Below are 25,305 nucleotides of genomic sequence, written 5' to 3' on the forward strand. Positions count from 1 at the left end.
ATAAAAATGAACAAGAATGTACATTTGGCTGATACTGATCAGATTTATTGAGTCCATCTGCCATTTTTCAGGCATTTGGTTGAGTGTCTGTCTGTTCTATATGCTGGGCTATAGAGAGGAGAAGTTCACCCTGGAGAAGTATTTGCTGAATGAATTTGCTGAAGAGCCAGTCAGAGAGAGCCATGTGATACACTCTGTCATCTGTGTCTGTTCTGGGGGCTTGGATGGGGGCTCTTCCACCCCAGCCTCAGAGACCCAGGGCTGGTTTTATGTAGAAGAGGGCACTTGAGCTTGGCTGTTGAAGGTAAGAGTCCCCCAGGCAGGGAATTAGCAAAGGGAAATCTGTGCAGAGGTTTGAACTTGAGGGATGAGGGCAGGGTGGGGTGCTCTGGGGGAATGGTGTCATGTGTGACTGAGACAGATGCATGAGGACAGAAAAGTGTCAAGTACTATCGAGGTAGACTGACCAAGGGCAGCTGACAGAGCGGGAGAGGGTGCTTGGGTGGCCTGGGATGGACTTGTACCTATAGGGAGCCTGGAGATGACTTAGGTAGGAGAGGGGCTTCATCAGCCTTGGGAGCTACCATGAGTTGAGGGTAGGGCTCAGGTCCTTCCAGAACAGGTGTCTGTTTCTCAGCAGGGAGAAACAGACCAGAGAACACAGACCAGACACCTGGATTGGGAAGGCATAGCTGTAGGAGAGCTGCCAGAGAATGAGGAACAGGGAGCCTTGGGGACCATAAAACTGTGGAGGGGGTGGGGAAGAGATGGCCAGATGGAGGCTAGAGAGGCCTGAAAATGGTGTTAGAGGAATCAAGGGAGTAGAGGCATTTAGAAGTAGGCTGTGCTCACCAACAGCAAAGGCCTCAGCTTGGTCAACTGGAAGAGGCTGGAGAAAAGGCTATTGAGAAATTGTTGCCAAGGCCTTTGTGGTGGCTGTGAGGGGATGGCCAGGAGCGGCAGGGCCCAGAGGCCCAGCTCCAAGTGAGTTGAAGAACGTTTCGGTTCTGACATGGCCGGAGCTGAGGTGTCTGCCTCTCCTTTGCGACGAGAAGGGGAGAGAAGAAGCAGAGAGGCTCTCGGGGACCTGCCTGAGAGAAGCTGCTGCCTGTCCTCAGGTGTGGCCTGAAGAAGTGACCACTAGGCGAACGAGCTTCGACCGAGCAGATTGTGAAATTGCTGAGCTCTTGGGGAGTAGCCAGAGGCCCCGGTGAGGTGAACTGAATTAACTGTATCCATGCCAGACCTTGAGAGCCCAGAACTGACACTCAGGGATTGGTCTAGGGATACCAAAGAAAGACAAGTTTGCATCATAGAACCTCTGGGTGTTTGACCTGGAAATGCGGGTCCGAGGCCGCTAGTTCAGCTTCCTTGGGGAAACTGAGGCCCTCAGTGACCCTTGAACTTGCCAAGGTCAGCTTGGAGTTAGTGGCAGTCTTAAATCCAGGAGGGCTTTCTTGCACCTGCAGACACTCCACTACACACCCCTCCAAAGCCTCTGTCTTCTCTCTTCACCCCCTGCTCTGTGCCCTTTCTTGCCCTCTGGCTACAGAGATTATCAGTCAAGCTCATCTTAACCCTACACTTTCTGACCCCTTTTCTATCTTCCTACCCAAAACAGCTCTTGCTACTCTCTTCCCAGGGTCTTGATAGGTGGTTGGTTAACAAAATAGCTTGTATATTAGGGATACATAATAAATAGCTTGTGTACTAGGGTGGCGGTGGATGTAGTGGATGTGACATTCTATTTCTTCCAGGTAATACAGTTGCATTGCATTTTAAATATGGGTTTCTCCCCAGTGCATAGACATACTCTCAGTCTGTAATCTAAGTGGTCTATATGCCGATCTCAGTATTCTATCAGAGAAAACTTTTAGCTAGAAAAATGAAGTCAAGCAAACTTTTACTTAAAAATTATTCTCTTCTTTGCTGTTACCTTCTTAATAAATTTCTAAGGGAGGCTTAACCATCAGTCCCACAAAAGGAGCAAAAAATAATACATCTTTCCAAGGCAGTTGATTGTGGATCAATTTTTCCTTGGCTGTTTTAAGTAGTGGTGAAAGAAAATTGAACTTTCTTCTCGAACATGTTGACAAGAGAAATTTTACTGTTTCCCACCAAGATGTAAGGATGAAGATTCCTGGCTTGGGTGAGGGACAGGGGACTTGAATAGAAGAACAGAAAAGGAATCCATTAATGATTTAGAAGACTGTTTCACTTCCCTACCTTGTAACAGAGAAACAGGGCTTGATCAATATTCTCAAGGTCACTCAAGGATGGTATTTGCTACGTCAGCTAGTCTTTTTTAGAGTTTTGAAAACCATCCCATGCATCCATCCTGAAAGGTTGGGGTGGATATGGTGCAGGGAGATGGGGTTTTGAGTGTGGAGCCAATGCGGGTGTTGGAGGCAGTGTGGGTATGTGTGGTGGATATATGAAGGGGAATCTACAGTACAGTTTCAGGGGGTTGAAAGACTAATTTAGTTCAAGATAGAAACTAGGGAATTCAGAGAGAAACCCCTCTTATGATTGCCGATCTGCACTGATGAGGCAATTACTATTACTAAAATGAACCCTGGCTGTAATGTGGTTTTATCAATCGATGTGTCTCCTCTTCAGTTATTTCTGTGTCGTATTTTCATTGGCTCTTTCCTTTCAAATGTAACATTGCCCCCTAGGGATTTGCCTAGCAGAGTCATATATTCTGTTTATTTACTTTAGTATTCATTGGCTTAGTTGAGCTTTTTAGAACAGAGGCTCTGTGACTGACTACTGTTAGAGAAATGTGAGCACCTTACCTCTTCTGCTGAATGGAGCAAGTGTGACGCTCTCTTGGTACTTACGAAGGGGACGTTGATGGTTGCACAACCCAACATCAAAATGGTGACCGGGAGATGAAAGGGGGCCTGGCCTATGACCCCTCTCCCTCCAGGAGATGTGTTCCCTTTGATCATCTCATTATTTGAGGACTCTGACCAGAATATCTAGATTAATACTTAGAGTTAACTGCTTTTGCCCTAATATTTACTTATAGTTGCTTATGTCTCCATCAGCCAAAAACCAAACAAACGAAAAGAGCCAAATAACTGACCATTCTCTCTGCAACATTCCAGAGCAATCCTTGGTTCCATGCAGACTCAAAGGTGCGCAGAACCAACAGTGATAACCGTTATTTTTAAACGTTTCTCTCCAGAGAGTTTTTCTGACTGTGGACACCTCAGGGGTAGACACCCTGAAAACTTCTGGAGAACACATGTGGTTTCCAGTCAAAATACTATGCAAATACTTTCAACTGTTTTCTTGACTGTGGTATTTCCTCTCTATTCATTACCCGAAGAATGATGTTTTGTCATTTATTTAGAAAAAAAGCAAGTGGAGAAATTCCTCTTTCTGATTGGATTTTACAGTCTTATGAGGCAACACCCCGGAGATTAGAATCTCATATTTTAGGGAAAAAGGTTTTTTATAGTTATCTCTGGGTTTGAAAGATGTTGTCTAAAAAAGCAGCTCAAGCTTGAAACTGTCTGGACTCTTTCAACATATGTAGCCACTGGGAACATGGTAAAACAACAAGAAATGGTTTAGTTTCAGATGGGACGTTATTTCTTTGAAGCCTGTCCATGAGCAGACAGGCATTTGAGGGGAAGTCTCTTTACCCTAAGATTCCGCATCCTGGGAAGAGAAAGTGTTTTGTTTTTTTTTTTTTTTTTTTTTTTTTTGTGGCACGTGGGCCTCTCACTGTTGTGGCCTCTCCCATTGCGGAGCACAGGCTCCGGACGCGCAGGCTCAGCGGCCATGGCTCACGGGCCCAGCCGCTCCGCAGCATGTGGGATCTTCCCGGACCGGGGCACGAACCCGTGTCCCCTGCATCGGCAGGCGGACTCTCAACCACTGCGCCACCAGGGAAGCCCGAGAAAGTTATTTTTAATCCCAGTTGCCATCATGGAATATGAAAGAGAAAACCTGATTGTTCTTTCATCGAATGCTGCTGAATTATCCTCCTAGTTTTAATCAACTGCAGCAGCAATTCCACTGTGGAATATTATGAGCAGAGTTAATTATAACTGTTTAATGAGGCAGATCCCAATTTTCAGTAGATCATGACCCTTCATACATTAAAGGAGAGAGATAGTTCACATTTTTATTCAACTGACATTTGGTTAATATACTTCAAACAAGTTTTGGATATACCAAGCTGATTATGAAATGGACTTTGTCCTGTTCATAAAATGCTGTTAGTAAAATAAAAAAATACTCATGTTGTTCTTGTCATTTACCAGCTCCCTGATGTCAGTTTCCGTTTATCAAGAGAATCCTCCATAAGAAATATCATTGTATTTCTGTAAAAGTCACTAAGTTAGCAAAAAAGGACTGGCCTTTACCATCAGTCACATTCAGATTAAAATCCCTTCTTGGCTACCTGCTATCATTCTGGAACAATAATAACAATACTACCCTTTGCTGAGCCATCATCAGTTTGAGCCATATGAAATTATCACTTTCCTAGGCTAAGACAGCGGTTAAACAGAGGCCTTTTCATCTGGTTCAGACTAATGCATGTGCTAAGGCATCCATCTAGGCACTTATAGATATCATCTCATCTGGTTCTTTCAACACAGTCTTAAGGAAGATGTAATTATCACCATTTACAAATGAGAACACCTAGCCTTGCCCAAGGTTAAGAAAGTTGCTCAACGTCACACATTAGTAAGGTGGAGATTTAAACTCTGAGCTATCTTTTGACCTCAGTGTTTCATAACCTCCCTGTAGAATAGACGTTATATAAGTCCCCTAAGCCTCGATTTCCTCTTCTGTAAACAGGGAGAGCAGAGCTGTCATGAGGATTTGAGATGACACGTGGGAAGTGGTTCCCACTGTGTCCATTATGTAGCGATGCTTAATAAAGTGCATCTGTCATCACTGTCAGCACCACCATCAGGGTCTAACATGCCACTCACTCAAGGGTGTGTACAGAACACACACAATGAGACAGTAAAGAAAGGCAACTGTGTGTGTGTGTGTGAGATTACTGAGGTCTCTTCTCTATTTTCAGTAACTCCTTGCACACATTGTAGTGGTTTGAGCCTAACACTGGCAGATGCATTTCACCCACTTTGCTATTTTCAAAACAAAAGAGAAATTTGGGTTGAAAATGCCCTATCGAGAACAGAGGTGTCTGTGACAAATTGGCTTAATTGAAAACAACTAAAAAAAAAAAAAATCTCCTGGTTTAGGGCGGGTGGAGGGGGGATCAAATTAGCTGTGGAGAATCTAAGTGGAGGGTTTTATTGATTGCCGTAGGCATGACCTAAATTGCAAAGCGTGAGTCATAATGAAAGTACTACTATTTCTGCGCTACTAATTGAGAGGCAGCATTTTTCATATGGTGAAGTTGGGGATGGTGAGTGCGGCCAGGAATCTTCTCCCAGCTGTGTCCCACTGGCGCCGCACTGCTTCAGGACCATTTGCCTGCCCTGAGGCATTCGTTTCTCCAGTCACAAACACAGATGATAATTTTATGAAACGAGATTTTGAATTTTTCCAGCAGACACTTGGGGTACAGCGTATAGGTAAGCTTATATTACACAGGTTGAGATATTTTAACGTGAAAGAATTTCCATGCTCTTCTATTTCAGACGGAGGGAGGACAGCTAACCCTCCTACTGTGTGGATTACAGAAACAACTACAGAACACTTGTGGGCCAAATCTGTTTCTGTGAATAAAGTTTTACTGGAGTATGGCCACGTCCGTGTGTCATTGTCAATGGCTACTTTTGCACTAAAACAGCAGAGTGGAGTGGTTGCCTCAGAGGGAGACCATGTAGACAGTGCAGCTGGGAATCTTTGCTACCTGGCCCTTTTCAGAAAATCCATGCCAGTCCCTGATGTGGAACACAGAGGGGGTGGTTTCAGATAACCTGTTTGACTCCACACAAGCTCAACCTGCCTTCTTTTCATGTCCAGAGATTCAAGTTTGGCAAGGAGGGAGGCTTGGTGGTCTCAGGTGTTAATGTTTGCATCTGCCTGGGGCTACATCCAGGAATATTTTAACCCTCACCTTCAGCATTTGACAGTATTACCAGGGGACATTGTATCTATGAAAACACCCAACTACAAGAAAGAAGATTTGGGAGAAATTGACTAGTAATGAGAATGAGGCATCACCTCAAAATGGGGGCTTCCGTGTCCTTTGCCATTGGTACAAAGAGCAAAGGCTCTTGAGGACTCTTTACTTTCCTGTTTGGGAGAGAGAGTTAACAGGTTACAAAGGCAATTCAGATGGGCTAACAAAACGGCACAGTGAAAACGAAAACCAAACCGAAACAGTACAATGCAGTATGCGTTGAGGTTGGATATAGCTGTGTTTTATTGTTTGTTGGAGATTGGGAAAATTACTTATCTTCTGTTTCCTGGACCCCCCTCCCCTGCCCCACATTTCTTTGTCTCCTTGATCATGTAACTGAGGGCAGCATTCTTCTCTCGGGGTCTCTTCTGTGACCCTTTCAGAGGCATGGGGGAGGTTTTGCTCCCCCACTCCCTGGCTCTCTGGGGCCCCAGGGTGGCTGTCCCTAGGGCATTTCTGTCCTGTCTCCCCACTCAGCCCCACATTATTGTAACATGGGTCATTGAGGAGAGTTCCAGGTGTCACACAGATGCCACAGTGTCACTTGAAAGCTGATTACTTCTCTCTGGTTGTAGGTAGGGCTCTTTAGTTTAGAGTCATTCTTTCCCTCCACCTTTCCCTCTTTCCCTCTCCCTACCCCTGAGAATAACGAAAAAAGCCCAAAGCTTCCTTGAATTGTGTCATTTAGAATTGCAAGCAAAAACAAGCAGCCACTTAGACAGAAGTTTATTTGTTTCACACAGCCAGAATTCCTGGATCCAAAGCTTGTATGGTGGCTTAATGGTGTCTTCAGGGACCCTGGCTCTTTCTGCCTTTCCTTTCTCCTATCCTTAGCAGGTAGACCTTTTCCTCATGTTCATGACCTTGTGGTCTCAAGATGGCTGTGTTGCCTCCAGGTTTCAAATCTACACCCCAAGTAGAAAGAAGGAAGAGGGCAGTGAGATTTGGCCTTTTAATTCCAGAAGAGAGGACCCCCGCCCCTGGACTTCTAGCTGTACCTCAATGACCAGGATCGTGGCCCATGCCCACCCTTAGCTTCAAGGGAGACTGGGAAATCAATTATATTGGCTTTTCTCCCTCAAAAAGTAGAGGGAGACAAGGGAAAAGGGGTTTGTGGATGGATTTTGCATAGCCAACCCACGATATCTGCCAAAGGTCAGATAGAAGCACTCGGAGAAAGAGCAGTAAAGCTGTTTCAAAAGACGGTATGAGTCTGTGATGTCATAGGATTACAATTTGTGCAGTTTTTCTGATAGTTCAAAAACTCTGGCTGACTCAGATCATGAATTTAGTGAGAAATTGACTTGGTGGAGTATTTGGGCATCTTCTGTGAACAAAGGAATCACCAAATCAATTAATAGTTTAATAGTGGAAATAAGATGGGGTGGTAGGAATCAAATTCCACTGTCTTAGGGAGCAAACCTTTAAAGCCTTTTAGAAGAAATCTCATGAAAACAGTTGATGAATTATGTAATTTTAAGTTCTTCGTTACTTTTGGGTAAGGCTGAGTTACCCCCTACTTGCCAAAACATGCTGGAAATGCTTTATTGGCTTAATTTCGATTCCTATATGTATACGAAAGTAATAAAGCTGCATTTCTTTAAACATATTTCATAATTTAGAGCTTTCATAAATTCATGCTGGCTTTTCTTTCTAGTATGCCATAAATTAGATTCTACTGCATATCGATCATATCGTGGTAAGAATATTGAAACAGTATGAATATTCATTTAAGGAGGAAGCTTAAGGTAGCAAAGAGTAGAGGAAATAAGGTAAAAACACTATCAGGCAGGTGGTTGCATTAATCAAAGATCGGCAGACTATGGCCCATGGTCTAAATGCAACCTGCCCTCTGTTTTTATAAATAAAGTTTTATTGGAACAACGCCAACTCATTCCCTCACATATTGTGTGGCTGCCTTTATGCTACAGTGGTAGAATGACACGCTAGCTGTGACAGAGACTATATATCCCACAGAGTTGAAAATATTTACTATTTGGCTCTTCCCAGAAAACATTTGATAACCCCTGTATAACCAGTCATGGGTGATTCTGTGATAGCTGAACACAGTGACTGGGTTCCACTTCCCCTCCACGTGGAAATCAATTTAATGTTTCAGTAAAAATAAAATAAAGTAAATAGGTAATTTAGCAGAAATGCATTCAGAACTCCCAGACCAGATCCACTGGGACATTTATTTTCAAATAAAAATCAACTGGTTCCATTTCTGTCTTTGGCTTCCACCAAAAGAGAGAGGCTCTCATCATGTTGACATTTTGTTCCAACTCTGAGTCTGTAGCCAGCACCGCAGGGCCCTGGGTTTGCCCTTTGCCAGCTCTGTGTCCTTGAGATGAAAGGTGTAGACTGTCTGGGGTGCATGGGCTGCAGGGTCTCTGAGTTTCCTTTCTTCACTAAGTTCTCTGATTCTGTGACAACATAGATCATTTCTTATCTAAAACACGAGGATTCTTTTTATTCACAATATCAACCCTGAATTGTCTTCTCCGTTTGGTGCATGTATTGACCAGAATGTCCAACAAATTAGGTCTGTATTAGTAAACATTCGCAACTCTTTTTGCACATACAACATTAGCTGTTTCGAAGGGACAAAAGAGCTACAGTGCAGAAATAGCTAATACTTATTGAACGTGTATTAGGTGCCAGACCCTGTTTTAAGCACTTGCTATGTATGTATTAGCTTATTTAATCTACAGGAGCCCCAAATTAAATACTATCATTAGCTCCATTTCACAGATGAGGACACTGAGACAGCCTTCCCAAGGTCGCACCATCATTGTGTGTTCGAGTTTCAGACCCTTACTCTCAACCACTCTTTCTCCTACCTTCCCGTGGGTCAGATTTTGCATAGCAGCTATTCTCCATCTTCACTGCAATCAAGGGGGAAAACAAGTATGAGAGATGCAGGCTGGAGTTCCTAGAAATTACGGACACTTTTGAAAATTAGAACAAGACTTTTTTCACTTACCAGAAACTTACTCTGCACCATCAAGATCATCCTCAAGGGTCCTCTTCTCAGCCTCTTCCTCTCCTAAGTCAGATAAAAAAAAAAATTTAGGACAATAGTTCAGGCAATACAGGTTGGAAACTGGGTCATTTTTGTGAAATCATCTTTCTTTGCCAAAACGATTTTTGAATTCTTTCTCGGAATTAAAAAACAAACAAGCAAACAAACCATGTGGAACAATCTGTGGCAGATGGTTATTTTGGCTCTAGGTGAGTTTTTGTCATTGTACTTTGGGACAGAGAACTCTTGCTTTGTATAATCATCTGTTATTTCAGCAAACTGCCAGCTAGGAATTATTGGAGCTATGATGGTTTAGGATGGGAATTCTTCTTTTTCCTAGAGATTAGCACAGAAACTCTCTCCATGTGAAATCTGTAGGATTTTAGATGCTGCGCTACTGGGCATAAACCAGAAATCTCAACAGTTCAGCTGAGGGTGGGAGAGGTGAGATGGAATTAGTTAAAGCACAAGTTAGCCCTCTTCTCCAGGTTTAACTTCCCCTGGAAAATACAGCAATAAGCAGCTAAACCTCAGTGCTTTGTGACCACCTAGAGGGGTGGGATAGGGAGGGTGGGAGGGAGATGCAAGAGGGAGGAGATATGGGAATATATGTATTCGTATAGCTTATTCGCTTTGTTATACAGCGGAAACTAACACAACATTGTAAAGCAATTATACTCCAATAAAGATGTTAAAAAAAAAAGAAAAAACAAAACAAAAAAATAAACAGCTGAACTGTGGTGTTCATTACGAGCACACGTCCCTAATTAATTTATTTTATGTTAATTAAGTTTATAATTATATAGTAAAACATTTACTTTCTCCCTCAAGAAATTGACTGAATCTTCTGAAGGGACTTTGTGACTGTAATTTAGGTGCAATTAGCCAGTTAAATTTAGTTAGGGTTTGGTTCATTTAGCTACTGCTGGAAGGTGTTAGATGGGAGGAAACGAGCGACGTCTCAGAGGCAAACCTGGATCTAGAGGACGTGTGTCTGGAGGCTCTCTCCTGGCCTTGGAGCAGCTGGTGCAGGTGTCTAGGACAAGGGCAAGCTGAAAATCTATCAAGGTGAGGTTTCATATTTGTTATCTATGTGTATTCCTCAGTTGTGGAACTGTAGACTCCTAGAACTGTGGATGAAGGCAAAATCCTTTTGCAAATTTGTTTTGTGGTTCTGGAAGTGAACTGAAGCTATGGAATGGTTCTCAGATGTCTTCCACCATGGGTGTGAAATCCCTGAATCCCTGGCACTGGCCAGTCTTCAGACTCAGTGATATCACCAACCAGTGGCCACCATTTTGGCATCAAAAAGCATCTTACCTCCTGAGAGTGGTGGGAGAGGACCCTTGGCCAGCCCACTGGCTCTGGTAGCTATGGTTCGGCACAGCCCTCCTCCAGCAATCCCAGGGCTTCTAACTGTGAGGACCACCCTTTTGCAGGAGTGTGAAGATGGAAGTTTTGGGCAAAGTTCCCTTCTGGGAGTTTTTACTTTATAGCTCATAACAAAGAATTTATCTGGACCTGTGACTGAAAATGCGGTTGAAAGCAGTTGTTTGCAGTGGCTGTTGAATTGACTGTATGCAGGGTTAGAGTGTCCTGCTCGTGACTGTGACTGGAAATCTGGAAAGCACTGAGGCAGGATTATTCTAGTGAGTAGCACAAGGGCATCCCAGCAACAGCCCAGTGGTGGGTGGAGCAAGGGTTCATCTACTTTAAAGTCCCCTTGGTTCCTGAGGCATTTGTTTCTTGGTGGATGACAGAGGTCCTTACTTTGGATAGGAAGCTGGAGAATTTTTTGTCCTAAAGTGCTAGGCTGAATTACACAAGATAATTTAAAAGAACATTTTGGTATCCTGTTATCACAATGGAAGGTGGCTTATTACTGTGTGACTAGTGAATGAAACATATACTTACAATAAGGATTTACTGTATAGCACGGGGAACCATATTTAATACCTGATAATAACCTATAATGGAAAAGAATTTAAAAAGAATATATATATATGTATACACACACATATGTATACCTGAATCACTTTGCTGTACACCTGAAACTAATACAATATTGTAAATCAACTGTAATTCATTACAAATCATATACTTAAACGAAATATGATCACTTAGCCCCCTTCTGCCTTTGTTTTCATCCATAAAATGGAAGTGCTAACCTTCCTTTTCATTTCACAGTCAGCAAATGATAGCCCCCTTCCCAAAAGAAGTGTGTTAAATGTGACTCATATATACTTGAAAAGGTGTAGGGAAACCAGATTTTTATAAATTGCCATACTTATCTTGCTTACATTATTTAGTAATATTTTCAGAAATGGTGTATCTTCATTTCTGATTGGTACTTAGCTTTAACGTTCTTTGCCCCCAGTGTTTTATCAGAGTGAAACAAAACAAAACAAAACAACCACAGCAGCACAACGGCAAGATAACTTCCAATAAAGTAGAATCTATCTGAGGATTTTTAAAGAGGAAGCCATATCATATTGAAATTTAGAACATAGGTTCCACTCGAGAAACAAATATCGTGATGTCAACATATGCCGCAGTTCTTCCCAGTCCACAGGAGAAAATGAGAGAAGGACCCAGAGATGCAGAGACAGTAAGACATGAGAGAAGGAGAGAGAAGAAGAGAGAGAGAATATATATCCCCAAAAAGTCATTTTGACAGCCCAGAAAAACAAATCAGGAAGATGGAAAATTGGGAGATGAAAGTGAAAGACACTTGGTTACACAGCCTGGAACCAGGCAGGCATTTGTGAAGGTATCTTCCAATCTTGAGAGCTTTAAGGATATAGTCATTAATTGGTTCAAAGTCATAGTGAGCATTTACTACAAAGTCCTAAATGGGCTCAATGAAGGTGGACCAAGGTCAGGAGAGAGATTATTCCAACTGTGTTTTGTTAATCAGTGGGACAGTTTGGAATTTCTAAGGCTTGGCACTTTGTCTAAATGTCATAATCCTAGCAACTGTCTTGAGCTGAGGAAACTGTAAATGGCATGGAGAGTATTAGGTACTCATATCAACTCTAGTCATCACAATATATTAGATTTATTTCATCTCTGTTCTAGAATGGGCAGTTGAGGCAATTAATATTCTAATTCCAGTGGTAGCTTGTGAGTAAAGTTCTAGGGTCTTGAATAGTTAAACGATGGTTGGTAAAGGGCCATAATTATGAAGAATGAAAGAAAAACTTATACTCCAATCATTCCTGCTATGCCCATGTAATTATACTCTGTCCGTTCGTCTATGTGACATTTTAAAATTGTTACAGCTTTCACATAAGTCGATGTGTTTGTCCCTCACATGTTTCTTTGAATGCCTCTTGTGCTTACGTAGACGGTGATTTCTGTTTTGAACTAAGAATATGTGTAGAGTTACAAGGTAAATAGCCTTTCCCTTTTAATCACTTTGACTCAGCAAAGAACTTCCTTAAGGTATGGAAAACATTCCTTAAAATAATGTCAGATGTTTGGCTGTACTAAATTTTCATTAAAAGAAAAAAAACCAAGAATACATTGTTTTTCCAGTGTCTTGGTTCTAGTTGCTTCTTGGCATGGTTGCTATAATTCTTAACCAAGCTATTATATTTGGTATGCCATGTATGCCATGCATACTTTATTTAAAAAGGAAAATAAACTGAAATCTGGTGTGTGTAAAAATGCACTCTCTTGAAAATTCAGAGTTTTCTCCATGTGTGAGTTGTACCTGAACCAAAGAAATATGAAGGGACTTTCTGTGTTACCGCATGAAAGAATCAAGGCATCGAGAGGATCTCTCCATCTCTCAGATAGGGGTGTTGCCATGCCAACTCTGAGGTTGGCATATGTCCAGCTGCCGTAAGGCATTGCTGCAGAGTTAGTCAGGGTAGTGAGGTGGGATGGACTTTTTCCAAAATGAACTCTTTGAGCAAATAAAAATGTCACAACAGTGGAGACTTCCAGAACTTCGGGGTTAATTTAAGTCATGTCAGGGGTTCTGCTGGCTGCCTAAGTCTGAATGCATATAAGGCTGTGACTCTGGGATTGACTTTGCACTTTTCAAGTTTCCTATCGAGAATAGAGTGTGACCTTCATTTTATTGAGGCTTTTTGAAATGGGTCACCTACTATTCATAAGGAGCGTGCAGACGATTGGCTATGGCACCAGAATCCTGTGGGTTCTACCTGATGGAGAAACACTTTTGGAGCATAGATCCTGTTCTTGGTGGCGAGAATGGGCTGGTACTCTTTTAGACTGATGAGCAGTTCTGGGATATTACCTTATAAACCTTGCTAGGGTAAGAGATGACCACTGGAATTTGAGTTGGATTCACTTCTGAAGGGTCTGATCTGGGACTTTTAACTTTTACCTACAAGAGAAGTGTCAGGTAATGTCCCACATAGGCTCACCAAGGGCAGGTGAACCACCTTCCAGACCCAAAATTCCCCATCACATCTCAGATGCTGTGGAGCAGAGGCACGTTTTATTTCTCATTCTAGTGAGATAACATCTGAGATGATGGAAGTCCTTCTGCTAATGGTGTCCTGGAGAAAAGGTACCAGAGAAAAAGGGCACGTTTGGGTGCAGGACCTCCTTCCCGCCCCGTGATCATCTCCTGTTTCTGAATTTGGGCACATCCACTTCTCTGGATAAAAGGCGGAGGCCAGAGAAGGCTCTTTGAAGCCAGGCAGCTTGCTGTGTGTGCCTGCAGCAGCCATGGAGGCAGAGCTGTGGTCTGGGGGCAGGAACCAGGGCAGCTGGAGGTAATGTCATTGCCTGCGGGGCTGGGCAGTGAGGAGGGAGTGATGCAGCAGCAACACATGAGAGAGGGAACCATTGCAGCGTGGGGGAGCGGCCGCACAAACTAGACTCCTTGAAGAGCCACGGGTAAGTCCTCAGGACGTGGCCTCTGGCAGTTTCACCTTGTCTGCACCAGATCATCGGACGGCACCCCACCTCCCACGATGTCCACTGCCAGACAGCACAAAGGCCTTTGTTTCCGAGCCCGTTCTCAGGCAAATTTGGATAATTCATGTTTATTGTTGTCAGTTCATGGGGATTATCAACTCCACTTCTCTTTGTTTTGCCTCCTGGAATACTTGGTGCTTAGCTGAGGTTTCATTATCTTGTGCACTTTGCTAATTTAAATGGAGATGAGATTTATGAGGTACCTCTATCCAGGTGAAGGTAATTTGTTAGACCTTCCTCTGCTTTACTGGAACCGTTAGTGGGTCTGACTTTTCAGCTTTGCAATAATAAGCAGAGACACTGGGCACTCCAAAGACACCCCAATAGTTGCTTCGTTAGCAAGCGTCCTAAGTATTAATAATCTTCAAACTCTGTTTCTGAAGCGTGGCTTGGAGTGCCTAATGAAAAAGCGGTGCTCCGGGACAAATTTTATTTTTACCTACTCTCTTCTTTGAAGGATCAGCTTAAACTTGGACATGGATTTGTGGTACTGCTCTGAGACCTTATTATCTCCATGTTCACTTTCCAATAACTGGGGTTACCCTCTTTACATGCTCCCAAGTGTATCAATAGCAGTGCTTTTCCTTAAGTCCTCCTCCTCCTCCTCCTGCTCTTCCTTCTTCCATCTCCTACTTTCATCTTCATTATTGTCACTATCTTCATCACCACCCTCATCATCATTACCACTGTCATCATCATCACCACCACCATCACCACCTCCATTATCATCATCACCACCACCACCTCCATCATCATTACCACCATCTTTATCGCCACCTCCATCATCATTACCACCATCATTATCACCACCTCCATCACCATTACCACCATCTTTGTCACCACCTCCATCATCATTACCACCATCACTATCACCACCTCCATCATCATTATCACCATCATCATCACCATCATCATCACCACCACCATCACCACCATCATCACCACCTCCATTATCATCATCACTACCATCATCACCACCACCACCACCACCTCCATCATCATTACCACCATCATTATCACCACCTCCCTCATCACCACCATCATTATCACCACCTACATCATCATTACCACCACCATCATCACCATCAGACAGGTTCTGGCTGACCCATGTCCACTTCTTTTCTCTTGCTTCTGTTATGCATTATTTACTTTTCTAGAAATTTATTTCCAGATCCATTTTGGTCTGTGGGCAGTGGTTTCACCCACAACTGAGCAGAGCTGAGCAACTTCCTTTGTGTGTGTTTGAGGTTCTTGCTGGTTTCTATAGTTATAGGTTAATTGAGCAATAGGTTTTATGTCATTTGTTTCCTGTTTGGACACTAGACTGTAGTACTCTGGCTTCAGGTACTAAGAAGAATCACTGTCTGGAGTATTTTGGCAAAAACAAATCTAGACACAAATTTATATTTGTGACAGCAGCAAGTACATGGTCTTCTATAATGAAATTGATAATGCCATGCTTATGCACTGAATGTTTGAGTCATTGGTGAGTGTCTGGTCTGAGAATCATGAAGCAGTGTCTTTGAGAAGATATCATTTCACCTTACAAAGAGCTACCCTATAGATTTTGCAATATATGTTTATTGTCATAAGCCAGAAAGCAAGACACACCCCACAGGAGAACAATAGATTGTTTCGGGTTTCTCACTGTGGTTGTAGTGAAAGCCTTCTGAGTATTTTAATGCCCCTGAAACCACAAGCTCTATCTTTTTTTTCCCTATTCTTCCTACAGCACTTTTAGGTGATTCCCCAGATAACGGCAATGGCCTGGGTCTTTGGATAAACTCCCCATCCTATGTGAAGTCCCTGACATGGTAGTGCTTGTGGCCTTGGACACTTTTCACCAGGCCACTTTTCATAAGGCCCTGCTGATCAGATCACATCCTCCTTAGAATCATTGAATTGTAATTGTGCAGTGGCTTTTGCTTTCCTTACATATTCGAGCTTTGCCAAGAACTTTGTGTTTCCTGCTTTAATTTTCAGCTCATAACTAAACTTCATTTTGCAAAGTCAAACCAGAGCTTTAAAAGCTATGCTGATTACCCTCAGCCATTTGCTTTAGTTTTTTGCCTCCAGCTAACAAATGGACAACAGCTTCCTTTTTTCCATTCCCACACCCCATAATTTTGATCATCGTGAGAATTAGAATGAACTAAGTCTAGCCCTTTTTCCCCAGGAGCTTAAAATGCTTCAGGAGGAACTCACTGGGTGTTCTTGTGTCTAACTCTGCAAGCTTCAGTACACTTCTGACCAAATGTGTGATGTGGAAGTTTGAAGTGATTTGATTAACCCAGTTACCAATGAGAAGCAGTGGACCCGACATTGTATTGTCTCCTCTCCTCTCTTCCATTTTGGTTCTGTTATCAAGTCCATCAAAGTTCTCCAATAAAACTCAGAGTTTAGATATTACTATGCTAAAACTTAAAATGCATTCTGTCCTTGGTAGCATGCGAGGCAGCATAGGGCATAGAAGATGTGGAGACGTGCTCTCGCTGCCCTCCTGTGCTTAAAGTCTGGGATGCAGGAAAGTAAACAGAAAAGAAATATGAGTTTAGCAAAAGTACAAAAGAAGAACATGTGAATGAATGGAAGAGAATGCCAGAGAAGTTAAGAGGGGGTGAACTAAATTCTCATAGGAGACGGCTTTTACAATGGATCCTCAAGAATGGTGAAGGCTTGCTTGGTGGAAGGAGATCTTAGGAGACGTGATGGTGTGTAGACAAAAGGAACATCCTTAGGAAGCCAAAGGGGTGTTTGAAGAATGGTCAAGCAACTTTTGGAATGAGTGCAGAGAAGAAAGTACCAGGACCTAAACTTACCTATTGGGAAATTTCCGCCACAGGTGTGGGTGATACCATTTTAAAAGATGGACTGACCATCCAGAGGTTTAGATATCAGCTCTCACTGTGTTCCTGGGCGACCTTGGACATATCACAACAGCCATTCGGGCTGAGTCACCTATAAAATAAAATTGAAAAAGCATGACAGCAAGGGCTAGTTGATGCAACAACCAACAGATATTAAATGTTCCACAGATGTCAAGTTAGGACAATCGGAGTTTAAGCCCAGGTGCTGAAATAAAATGGAATTGCACCTGGCTCAAGTCTAACATTGTGAAGGAAACCTTTTGCCCCCACCATTTCCTAGGTACCTAATACTATGAGAACACAGGAGTATATTCTCTGATTTTTACCTGGTAAACATTTTCCAGAAGGCTCTGGGGACATTTGCTTTGCTTTGCTTTCCAATGAAGGTGAGCTGCTATCCTGGCACCCTAGCCGCCATCCTGTCTCCAAAGTGGCACCGTGCCCTGCAGACACCAAGCTGGCCGTTTTCTACTTCTCCAAAGACAAATGTGATAAGATTTGCTTTTTTAGATTGCAGCTGCATCTTTCTTCCGCTCCCTTCGCATCCTTTCGACTCAGCAGTTTTCCTTTTTGCTCCAGATAAATTGCTGTTAATTTAAATGTACTGCAGATCCTTGCCATTTTATGGCTGATTGCTTCTGAGTAATAGGAGGAAAATGTGTGCACGTTTGAATGTAAAGAAATCTAAATGAGCCGGAAGCCAATGGCAAAGAAAGCACAGTGCTTCACTGACCTTCAGCCCCCCCAGTCCTTCCCTTTGGAGAGGTCAATGAGCAGATCCGGAATCAGCAAATAGCAGAGACACATCCGGGTTTTTCTTCTCTGCTTTCAACTTTACATCACATTTCTCATTCAGCACCTGCTTTATCCTTGTTCTTATTTAGCTCAACTAAGCGTAAGCAGTGGTGGCAGAGTTTCTCTAGAGTTGATAAAGGAGCTGTTGTCACGATAACTACCGTACACCATCGGAATTCTGCAAATGCTTCATAATGTCACATTGTCAAAATATCTATATTTCAGGCTCAGAAGCTAGACAGCTCATTTGGCTGCTAAACCCACAAGATGTTCAGCCATTTGTTGTGGTCTAAAAACTTTCCCCCTCACTAGGAGAAAATAATTATCTATTGTTTTATATCAGTTTGTGGCCCCTTTTGTGAGTTTCTTATAACATGAGAGGGCGTAAGTCATAAGGTCCCGGTAGGTAAATTGGGGCCCTAATTGAATTTTACTGTCAACCCCTTGGAAACATGAAGCATTGGATGCATTTCCTTATAAATAGTCAAGTCTTTAAATCAAACTAATTTTTCATGAGATGGTGGCGTATCTTAAGTGTATCAACAGTATGTGAAAATCAAGGGTATGGAGAGGAGGCTGACGTGCCTTCCTTGAGGTGAGGGGTGGCATAAGTGATGCTTTGAACAGAGACACTGCATGTTGCTTATCATTGTAACAAGTTGGCTTTTCCTCAAGAAAGTCATCGAGTGTGTTTTTAGGGTGGCTTCACTTGCTTTTCTTGCATGGGTGTGTGGAGCTGAGATGTGTGTCTCTGAGAAGGGTACAAAGGCAAAGCAGAAGAAGGTTAAAGAGCGACACGACATCAGCCTAGATGGGGAAGATGCTGTTGCAGCCTGAGTGGATGGCAGTCCGAGAGAGCTTGCATTTAGCCAAGCAAATTGTGTCTCCCAACTGGAATAATTAAAGAGCCTGTAGTGGAGGTTGGGGAAGTTCATGACAGAAGAAAGTGGCAAATAGAAGCAAAGGAAGAGCGGCCTGGCTCCGATTAAACACTCTGACATCAGTACACTTTTCAAGTTCCTGTACCATAACCCCAGTGGAAATAAGATTTTCATTAGCAGTTTAATCTGTTCTGTTATTTTCATCAAATAAACCCTTCAGAATTGCATGTGCAGAGAAACTGGTATATTGAATCAACAAATCATTTCGTTTGGGGGTGATGTCTTCTATTTGTATCACCAAGTGTTTCCTGTTTTGGCAAACTTGGCATCCTCAAATTAATCTACTTGTTTCAGTGGGAAGGAATTTGAGATCCACCCTCTTAAAACCTGAAAGGATAGCTCAGGTGTTTGGTTAGTTCATTTGGTATGCTCGAGCTATGTGCCCACTGTGTACTTCCTAAATTCTCAGTGCTTTGTGGGAGATTAAATCCATAAACGATGTTTGGCCTCTGTCCCCAGTTATTTTCCTGAGACTTGGAGGGGCGGGAGAGAGAAATGCCATGGAAATTAAGCTCCGTGGACTCTTTTAGTGTTGTAGTAAATGAAGATACAGATTAGTGATGATAATGACAGCTCTGGAGGCAGATGACACCAGCACTTGGCAGACCAAACACCAGGTTGAGGAAGATCGAGAGTCTGGAGGGTAGGGTTTAGAAGCATCTTCCAAAGCTGAACTTTAAAACGTCTTGGAAATATCTTGGGGGTTTCTACTATGATGTCATCTATTTTGTCACTTAGGAATCAGATGAAGATTCATGCACATTACCCACAGAATTCTATGTGATAGACCCTTCCCTGTTCCTTCTGGGTTTTCATAGGCAAGCTCACAGAGAGTTTGTCCCTCCACATAAGGTCATGGCAGGGTAGCTATAGCATCCGAGCGCCTGGGTCAGAACCTGGGCTCCATCACACACTAGCTGTCTAACCTTGAGCAAGCTGCTTCACTCTCTGGGCCTCAGTTTTCTCACCAGTAAAGAGAGTGCAATAATAGAACCTATCTCCTAGGGTTATAGTGACGTTAAAAGGGCTGATTTGGCAAAGAGCTTAGAAGACAGCCCCACAGAAAGTAGATTAGCTTTTACCTGTTGTGTAAGTTATTCCCTCATCTTTCTCCATCTGTGGCCAGTGAAGTATTTGAAGTCAAGGAATCCATTTTCTTTATTTTTGCACCATGCATTACAGTGTCTACTATTTGGTCAGTTCTCAGTAAATGTTTGTAGAATGAATTGATGTTAAGTATTATATATGTTTTATATATTATATGTACTAGACACTATATGTCTTCTATTGTGTAAGTAACGTATATACATACAATATACTTCATGTTGTATACCATATGCTATGTAATAGATTATATATATGTGCCATAGGTATGGTATGGTACTTAAATATAGGCGGTTAATTATTTAATAGTAGGATTTCTGAAAAAGAATCTAAATCTTCATGTGGGCTCAATATTGTACTGGTTAAAGCCAGCCAGTTCTCTGATATGGCTGAGTAATTAATCAGTTATTTTAGAAATAACTTGGTTTTATAGACGGGAAAAGAAAATGAGAATTTGGGTAGATATTTGTTGTTGAATTTTATTTTTTTCCCTATATATAAAAATTATTCAGGAGTCATCTTACGTTGTGCACAGATTTCTCCTCCTTAAATTAAGATGTTAACATCTGATACAGTTGTGGGTGGAACCGTGTGCAGAAATCCTTTGCATTTCTTTCCCGTGTTTCATGTGCCACGTAAAATCGGTCTTAAGTTTAAAACTAAGTTGCTCGGTAACGAGACTCCCATTTTCTCCTGATTTCTGTTTTGTAATTATATTGTATTTATGTTTTCAAGCATATTCCATGTTGTGTCTTAATTTTGATTTTTATTTATTATGTTCTTTTAATAGTGACTGTACTTGCATGTTAATTTCCATTGATTTTTCTTTTGAGCATGACTTATGTTTTATTTTGTGTTTCTTTTAGGTTTTGTTTTGTTTCATAAGATCCCACTGGATGGGTAGCTGAAATAAAGGAAAAGACAGAGAAGGGGGCTGTGGTGCTTGTTGGTTGATGCTGCCTTGTAAGCTGGACTCTTGGGGCTGGCATTGGCTTCTCCCGGGAAGTGCCACTGATCTGGGGTTTTCTGGTAGATGTGGGTGGTGTTTGCAGGAGATACTGCACGAAGCCTGCAGGTGCTGTGAGCTGTGAATGGGGGACACCAATGCAGAGACAGCTCACAGGCAGCTAAGAAAGTCAAGATAACATCTTAAATTAATGCTTCTCTTTTGTTCTCACAATCGTTCAAATACAAAATGGAAGTGAAATGCCATTGGATTGTGCTTCTCTTTGGAAAGGTGTGCTGTTTGACCATACTGGAAATGTATTGATTTTCAATGTTTCTGTTTATTAAAGGTGAACTGTAAAGTTTAAAAAAATCTAAATTTAGGGACAGGTGTAAGTACACACTAAACAGTCTAATCTCTATTTAACATGAATTTTAGCATTGTTTTCTGCTGTTGTTTAATCAGTACTGAATTCAAAAAGTTTCACTTTCCCACCTAGAATGCAGTGACTAAAAGAGTTAAGGGCATATCCACCATCGCTGTGGGGACTTGGGGGTATCCCTGAGAGGTTCTTTCCTTCACTGGTCATGAAGGTCCAGAGCCAGCCGGAGCCACGCAGTCAACAGTAACGATTTCCTTAAAGTTTATCACCAGGCAAAAAAAAAAAAAAAAAGAAAAGAAAAAGCTATTTGGTCAGGGGCTGTGGATTTCAGTTAGTCATAGTCAGTTCCAGAAAAAGAGTGAAATATATGCATATGGTGCATATGTCCTTTTATTTGACCTCTGTGATCCACCTGCTTTTTAGAAGTTTGCCGAGTAAGAAGGCCGCAGCATCTCATGCTGTTCCCATGACAGAAGTGCAGCTTTTCTACTCTGAAAAGGCCTGTGAGCAGAATGGCTGGCCTGCTGTGAGCAGGAGACTATATTCTAAGAAGCCTAGTCCCCCTACAACGTACTACACTCTGCTGGGTTTTCCTGGGCTGGACGGTTCTTCCTGACCCCAGCAGCACAGAGGTGGCAGGTCGCTAATGAATATGTGCTTTATAATGTCCAGCTTCAATGCTGCAAGGGCAGCCTTAGAGCTACAGAATCCTGCATCTCTGCCTTAGTCTTATGTGGACAACTGTCTCACGCACTTGGCCTTCACGGTGGCCTTTGTACGCTTTGCTTAGTGTGCAGCAGGCAGGATCCCTGTCCTGAAGTGAGGTTTGGCTGCCCCTGCCCCGCTTCACACCTTTCTTGTTAGGGGAACTTCAGAGCCAGGCCTGGAGCATTTTGTTTGAAAACACAATTGGCTCTGACTGTGAGCGTCTGCATATAGATGCCACAGCTGAACTGGAAACTTACTGACGTTTTCAAAAAGCCTTTTTTGGAGGGGAGATGGTTACTAAAGTTTTGCAGTTCAGCTTTAAGGTTTTATAGTTTTTTTAACTAGTCCAACATGTTTGGAAACATTGTTTTGAATCCTGTGTAACCAAGGCATTAATCTCAATAAACCAGGATCCATTTAGGCACCGCTTGATATAAAAAGGTTATGCGTGATGAATATTTTATACTCTATCTTTTACATTAGCCACTAAGTATGTTATTGCTTGATGCAGACATTTCACGGAGTCCTATGGATTACAGCATTTGACTTGGCTATTCTATACCCACTCCTGAAAGAAGGGCGGTTTCTCCAAAGCATAAACAGGCTGCTGTTCTCAGAAGTTGTCTTTCCAAAAAGATATTTGAGTGTGAGGGCAGCTGACCCTGCGTATGGTGAGGTCTCAATATTCTCTGAATTCTCATTTTCTTGCTCACTGTTGAATGACTGTTCCTGTCACTACTTAGATTTTGATCTTTCCCCAAAGTGTTGATTTACAAAAAGGCCAGCTAATTGTAGAAATCCTGCCCCCGAAAGAAAAATGAAATTCAAACTGAGAGCCAAGCAGAGGCTGTCAGGACGGCAAGGGTTCTTAAATATCGGCCATTTGGTACAATGTTTTTTAAAGCTTTTATGTTATTCCGTGGAGCTATAAAAAGGCAGTGAACAGTTTAAGGACTATTTTAGAAGTATCCCAGACCCTAAAAAAAAAAAAAAAAAAAAAAGAATATTTGCCCTCAGCAGCTAAAAGAATTGCAGGGTAGATTTTTGTTTTAAAATGGAGAAAAGTGGACAGATAAGGCAATTGAATCTATCAACAAGCAGTTGACATCTCCTAGGGAACGATGAAACCATCAGGCTATTGGAAAATGGTTTCGTATGGTCTTGTGTTCTTTTCATTTTTTTTTAATCCCTGAAGACCTCAATCAGCAACCCAGCTTCTCATTTCTATACTCCAGACCACCTCTGTCATCCTTTGCTTTTGATGTCCCCTATAAGGAATCTTTTTCGAGCTTCCTAAAGGCACGTATTGTGCATTTTTTCAGCATTACAGAAGGAAAGGCGGCAGTTTTGCTGAAATCAAGTCTGTCACCCTCCAACAAGGCTGTGGCATTTCAGTTCGAGGCAGGTACCCTAAATGAACAACGTGAGCCGGATAAGTGAACACCCTCCGCTCCAGTGGGGCAGCTGTCACCTAGACCCAGCCAACTCGTGCCTCCCAAGGATAGGCCCAAATTTCCAAACCTTCTGACTCTTTAAGAGAAACTTGAAACCTGGACATTTTATCTGAAATGTCCCTATTTTTAAAAAGTTGGCTCAGTTATTTTTAAAACATTATGTAGGCCAACAAAACATGTCTGTGGGCTGCCAGTTTGTTACTTTGGTCTTAAAGCAAGATCATTGTTCTCTTAACGTATCCCACTATCTTACCTTCGCTGACACACTTCCTGGCACCGCCGTCGAGCACTTTAGTACCCTTGAGTTTAGCAACCCAGGGATCTGCAGCATGTCACTTAATTTGGGGCTGTCTTATAGCTTCGCTAGCTGGGACCTTGGCTCTCTCACCCTGCCTGGAACTCTCTTGTAGCAATGCTTTCCCCCAATCCCCCAGTGGGCCCCACTTCCACGTGGCCAGAAGCACCTAGTGAGTCCTACTTCCTGTTTTGTCTGACACGACTTTCTTCTCACCGGTGTTCATGTCGCTTGGCCCTCTCAGGGGCAGCCAGGTTCAGATGGGAAAGCACATGGCCCCATTTCATGGATGTCCTTAACATACCGATAGGGCCATTGGTAAAAGAAAAACAGGTGTGTCATCTTCAAGAGGCGTGCTTCAGGTCCTGTATCTTGAATCGGGTCCCACTGAGACCCTCCGAGCCAACTGAGAAAGATGAAGAAACTCCCACTGTCATCATGTGATACATCAGTCTGAGGCCAAAGGAGGTCCATCTCTCAACAGGCGAAGTGAATCCCCACATACTTTAGAGACAGTCGGATTCAAGGATTTTCCCTCCTGGTCTCCAGCAGGGACTGGTTTCATTTTGGCCCACGGAGTCTTCTTTCCAAGAGTAAGGAGCAGAGATGAGACGTGAACAATCCCAGCTCCAAGCCCGCAATGCAGAACCCAGAGCTTTGCTTTTAGCTCCAAGTCCTTCAGGTAATCCTGAATCACACCCAGAGTGGTTGAGGCTCGCAGCTCCCCCTCAGACAGAGCAGAGGCCATCAGGATTCAGCAGCTGTAGGAGTAAACAGCTCAAGGAGTACAGGCAGGAATTCAGGTCACTGCCAGGAGTGAGGGCCGGCATGATGGAGGCGCTCCTGCTTTTCCTCTCCTCTTTATTTTTTTCTTGATTGTCTTAAAAACCTTGGCTCTTTTCTCTCTCTCTAACACTCCAAATTGACTCCATGACAAACTGAGAGTTTATTTTTATTTGCTTTATTGGTTGCTTTGCACACACCAATTTTTTTTTTTTTTTTTCCATTGCAAAATGGAATCAAAGCAGTAACCGGGACTGATACTAACTCTTCTCTCCCTCCACCCGAGAGTGGCTGATTTCCGCTTTCACCTGCTCTATTGTTTTCTGTCTAGAACTCCTCCCTTTGTTTTCATCTAATTTCCTCCCACTACAATAGAAGCTCATTTCATCTTCTTTTGTCCAGACTCTAGGTAACAGACAGATTCCATAAAATCCAGGGTCTTCACAGGGTTGCTACATGCAGCCACGTGTGCTGTGCCATTCCTGTGTGGTCAAGGTCGGTGGACCCCTTGGGGTTCTGCCACTCAGCAGACTGGACTCCCAGGAAACTAGGACAGAGGTAGCCGTTCTATTAAGTGTGTTCTGTTGTGTTCACACACCTACAGCACCTGCAAACCATGTCAGGTTTATTCAAGGGCACCTGGGAAGGTTAAGGACCCTGCTGGACAGGGCAAGGATGTAATTTTCTGCAGGGTGCTGCCAGGCTGAGTTAAGTTAACAGAGTTCCCAATCCAGAAAGTGACATGAAAACGGTTGTTACAGAAGGCAGTTTTCATCTCAAGTTAGCCCATTTCCTTGTTTTGGTCTTCAGGAACAAAGGGACCTTCCAGCCATCTGATTCTGACAGAGAAATCACCCTGAGTTTAATTCAGGCTAATGTGGCTTGGAGCCTTGGGCTGGTCATTAGTGAACACCCAAGATGGGTT

The 25,305-nt window shown here is 42.7% G+C and overlaps 1 protein-coding gene across 7 annotated transcripts in view; it reads left to right on the plus strand.

Annotated features, from left to right (window-relative positions):
* The window catches only part of NTRK2 (neurotrophic receptor tyrosine kinase 2), a gene marked incomplete at both ends in the record, with an annotated part of 376,408 nt that overhangs the window by 131,692 nt on the left and 219,411 nt on the right, over positions 1-25,305 (plus strand). For 2 of the 7 annotated variants that reach the window (XM_082842865.1, XM_082842866.1), the window contains one exon: positions 20,679-20,716. The exons of the other annotated variants lie outside the window; for them this stretch is intronic. In XM_082842865.1, the coding sequence (XP_082698991.1) occupies positions 20,679-20,716 (38 nt within the window). Of the gene's footprint in view, positions 1-20,678; positions 20,717-25,305 lie in introns of those variants that run through there. 7 annotated transcript variants of the gene reach the window in all.

Source organism: Leucopleurus acutus, assembly GCF_964270905.1.
Source record: "Leucopleurus acutus genome assembly, chromosome: 7".
NCBI lineage: Eukaryota > Metazoa > Chordata > Mammalia > Artiodactyla > Delphinidae > Leucopleurus > Leucopleurus acutus.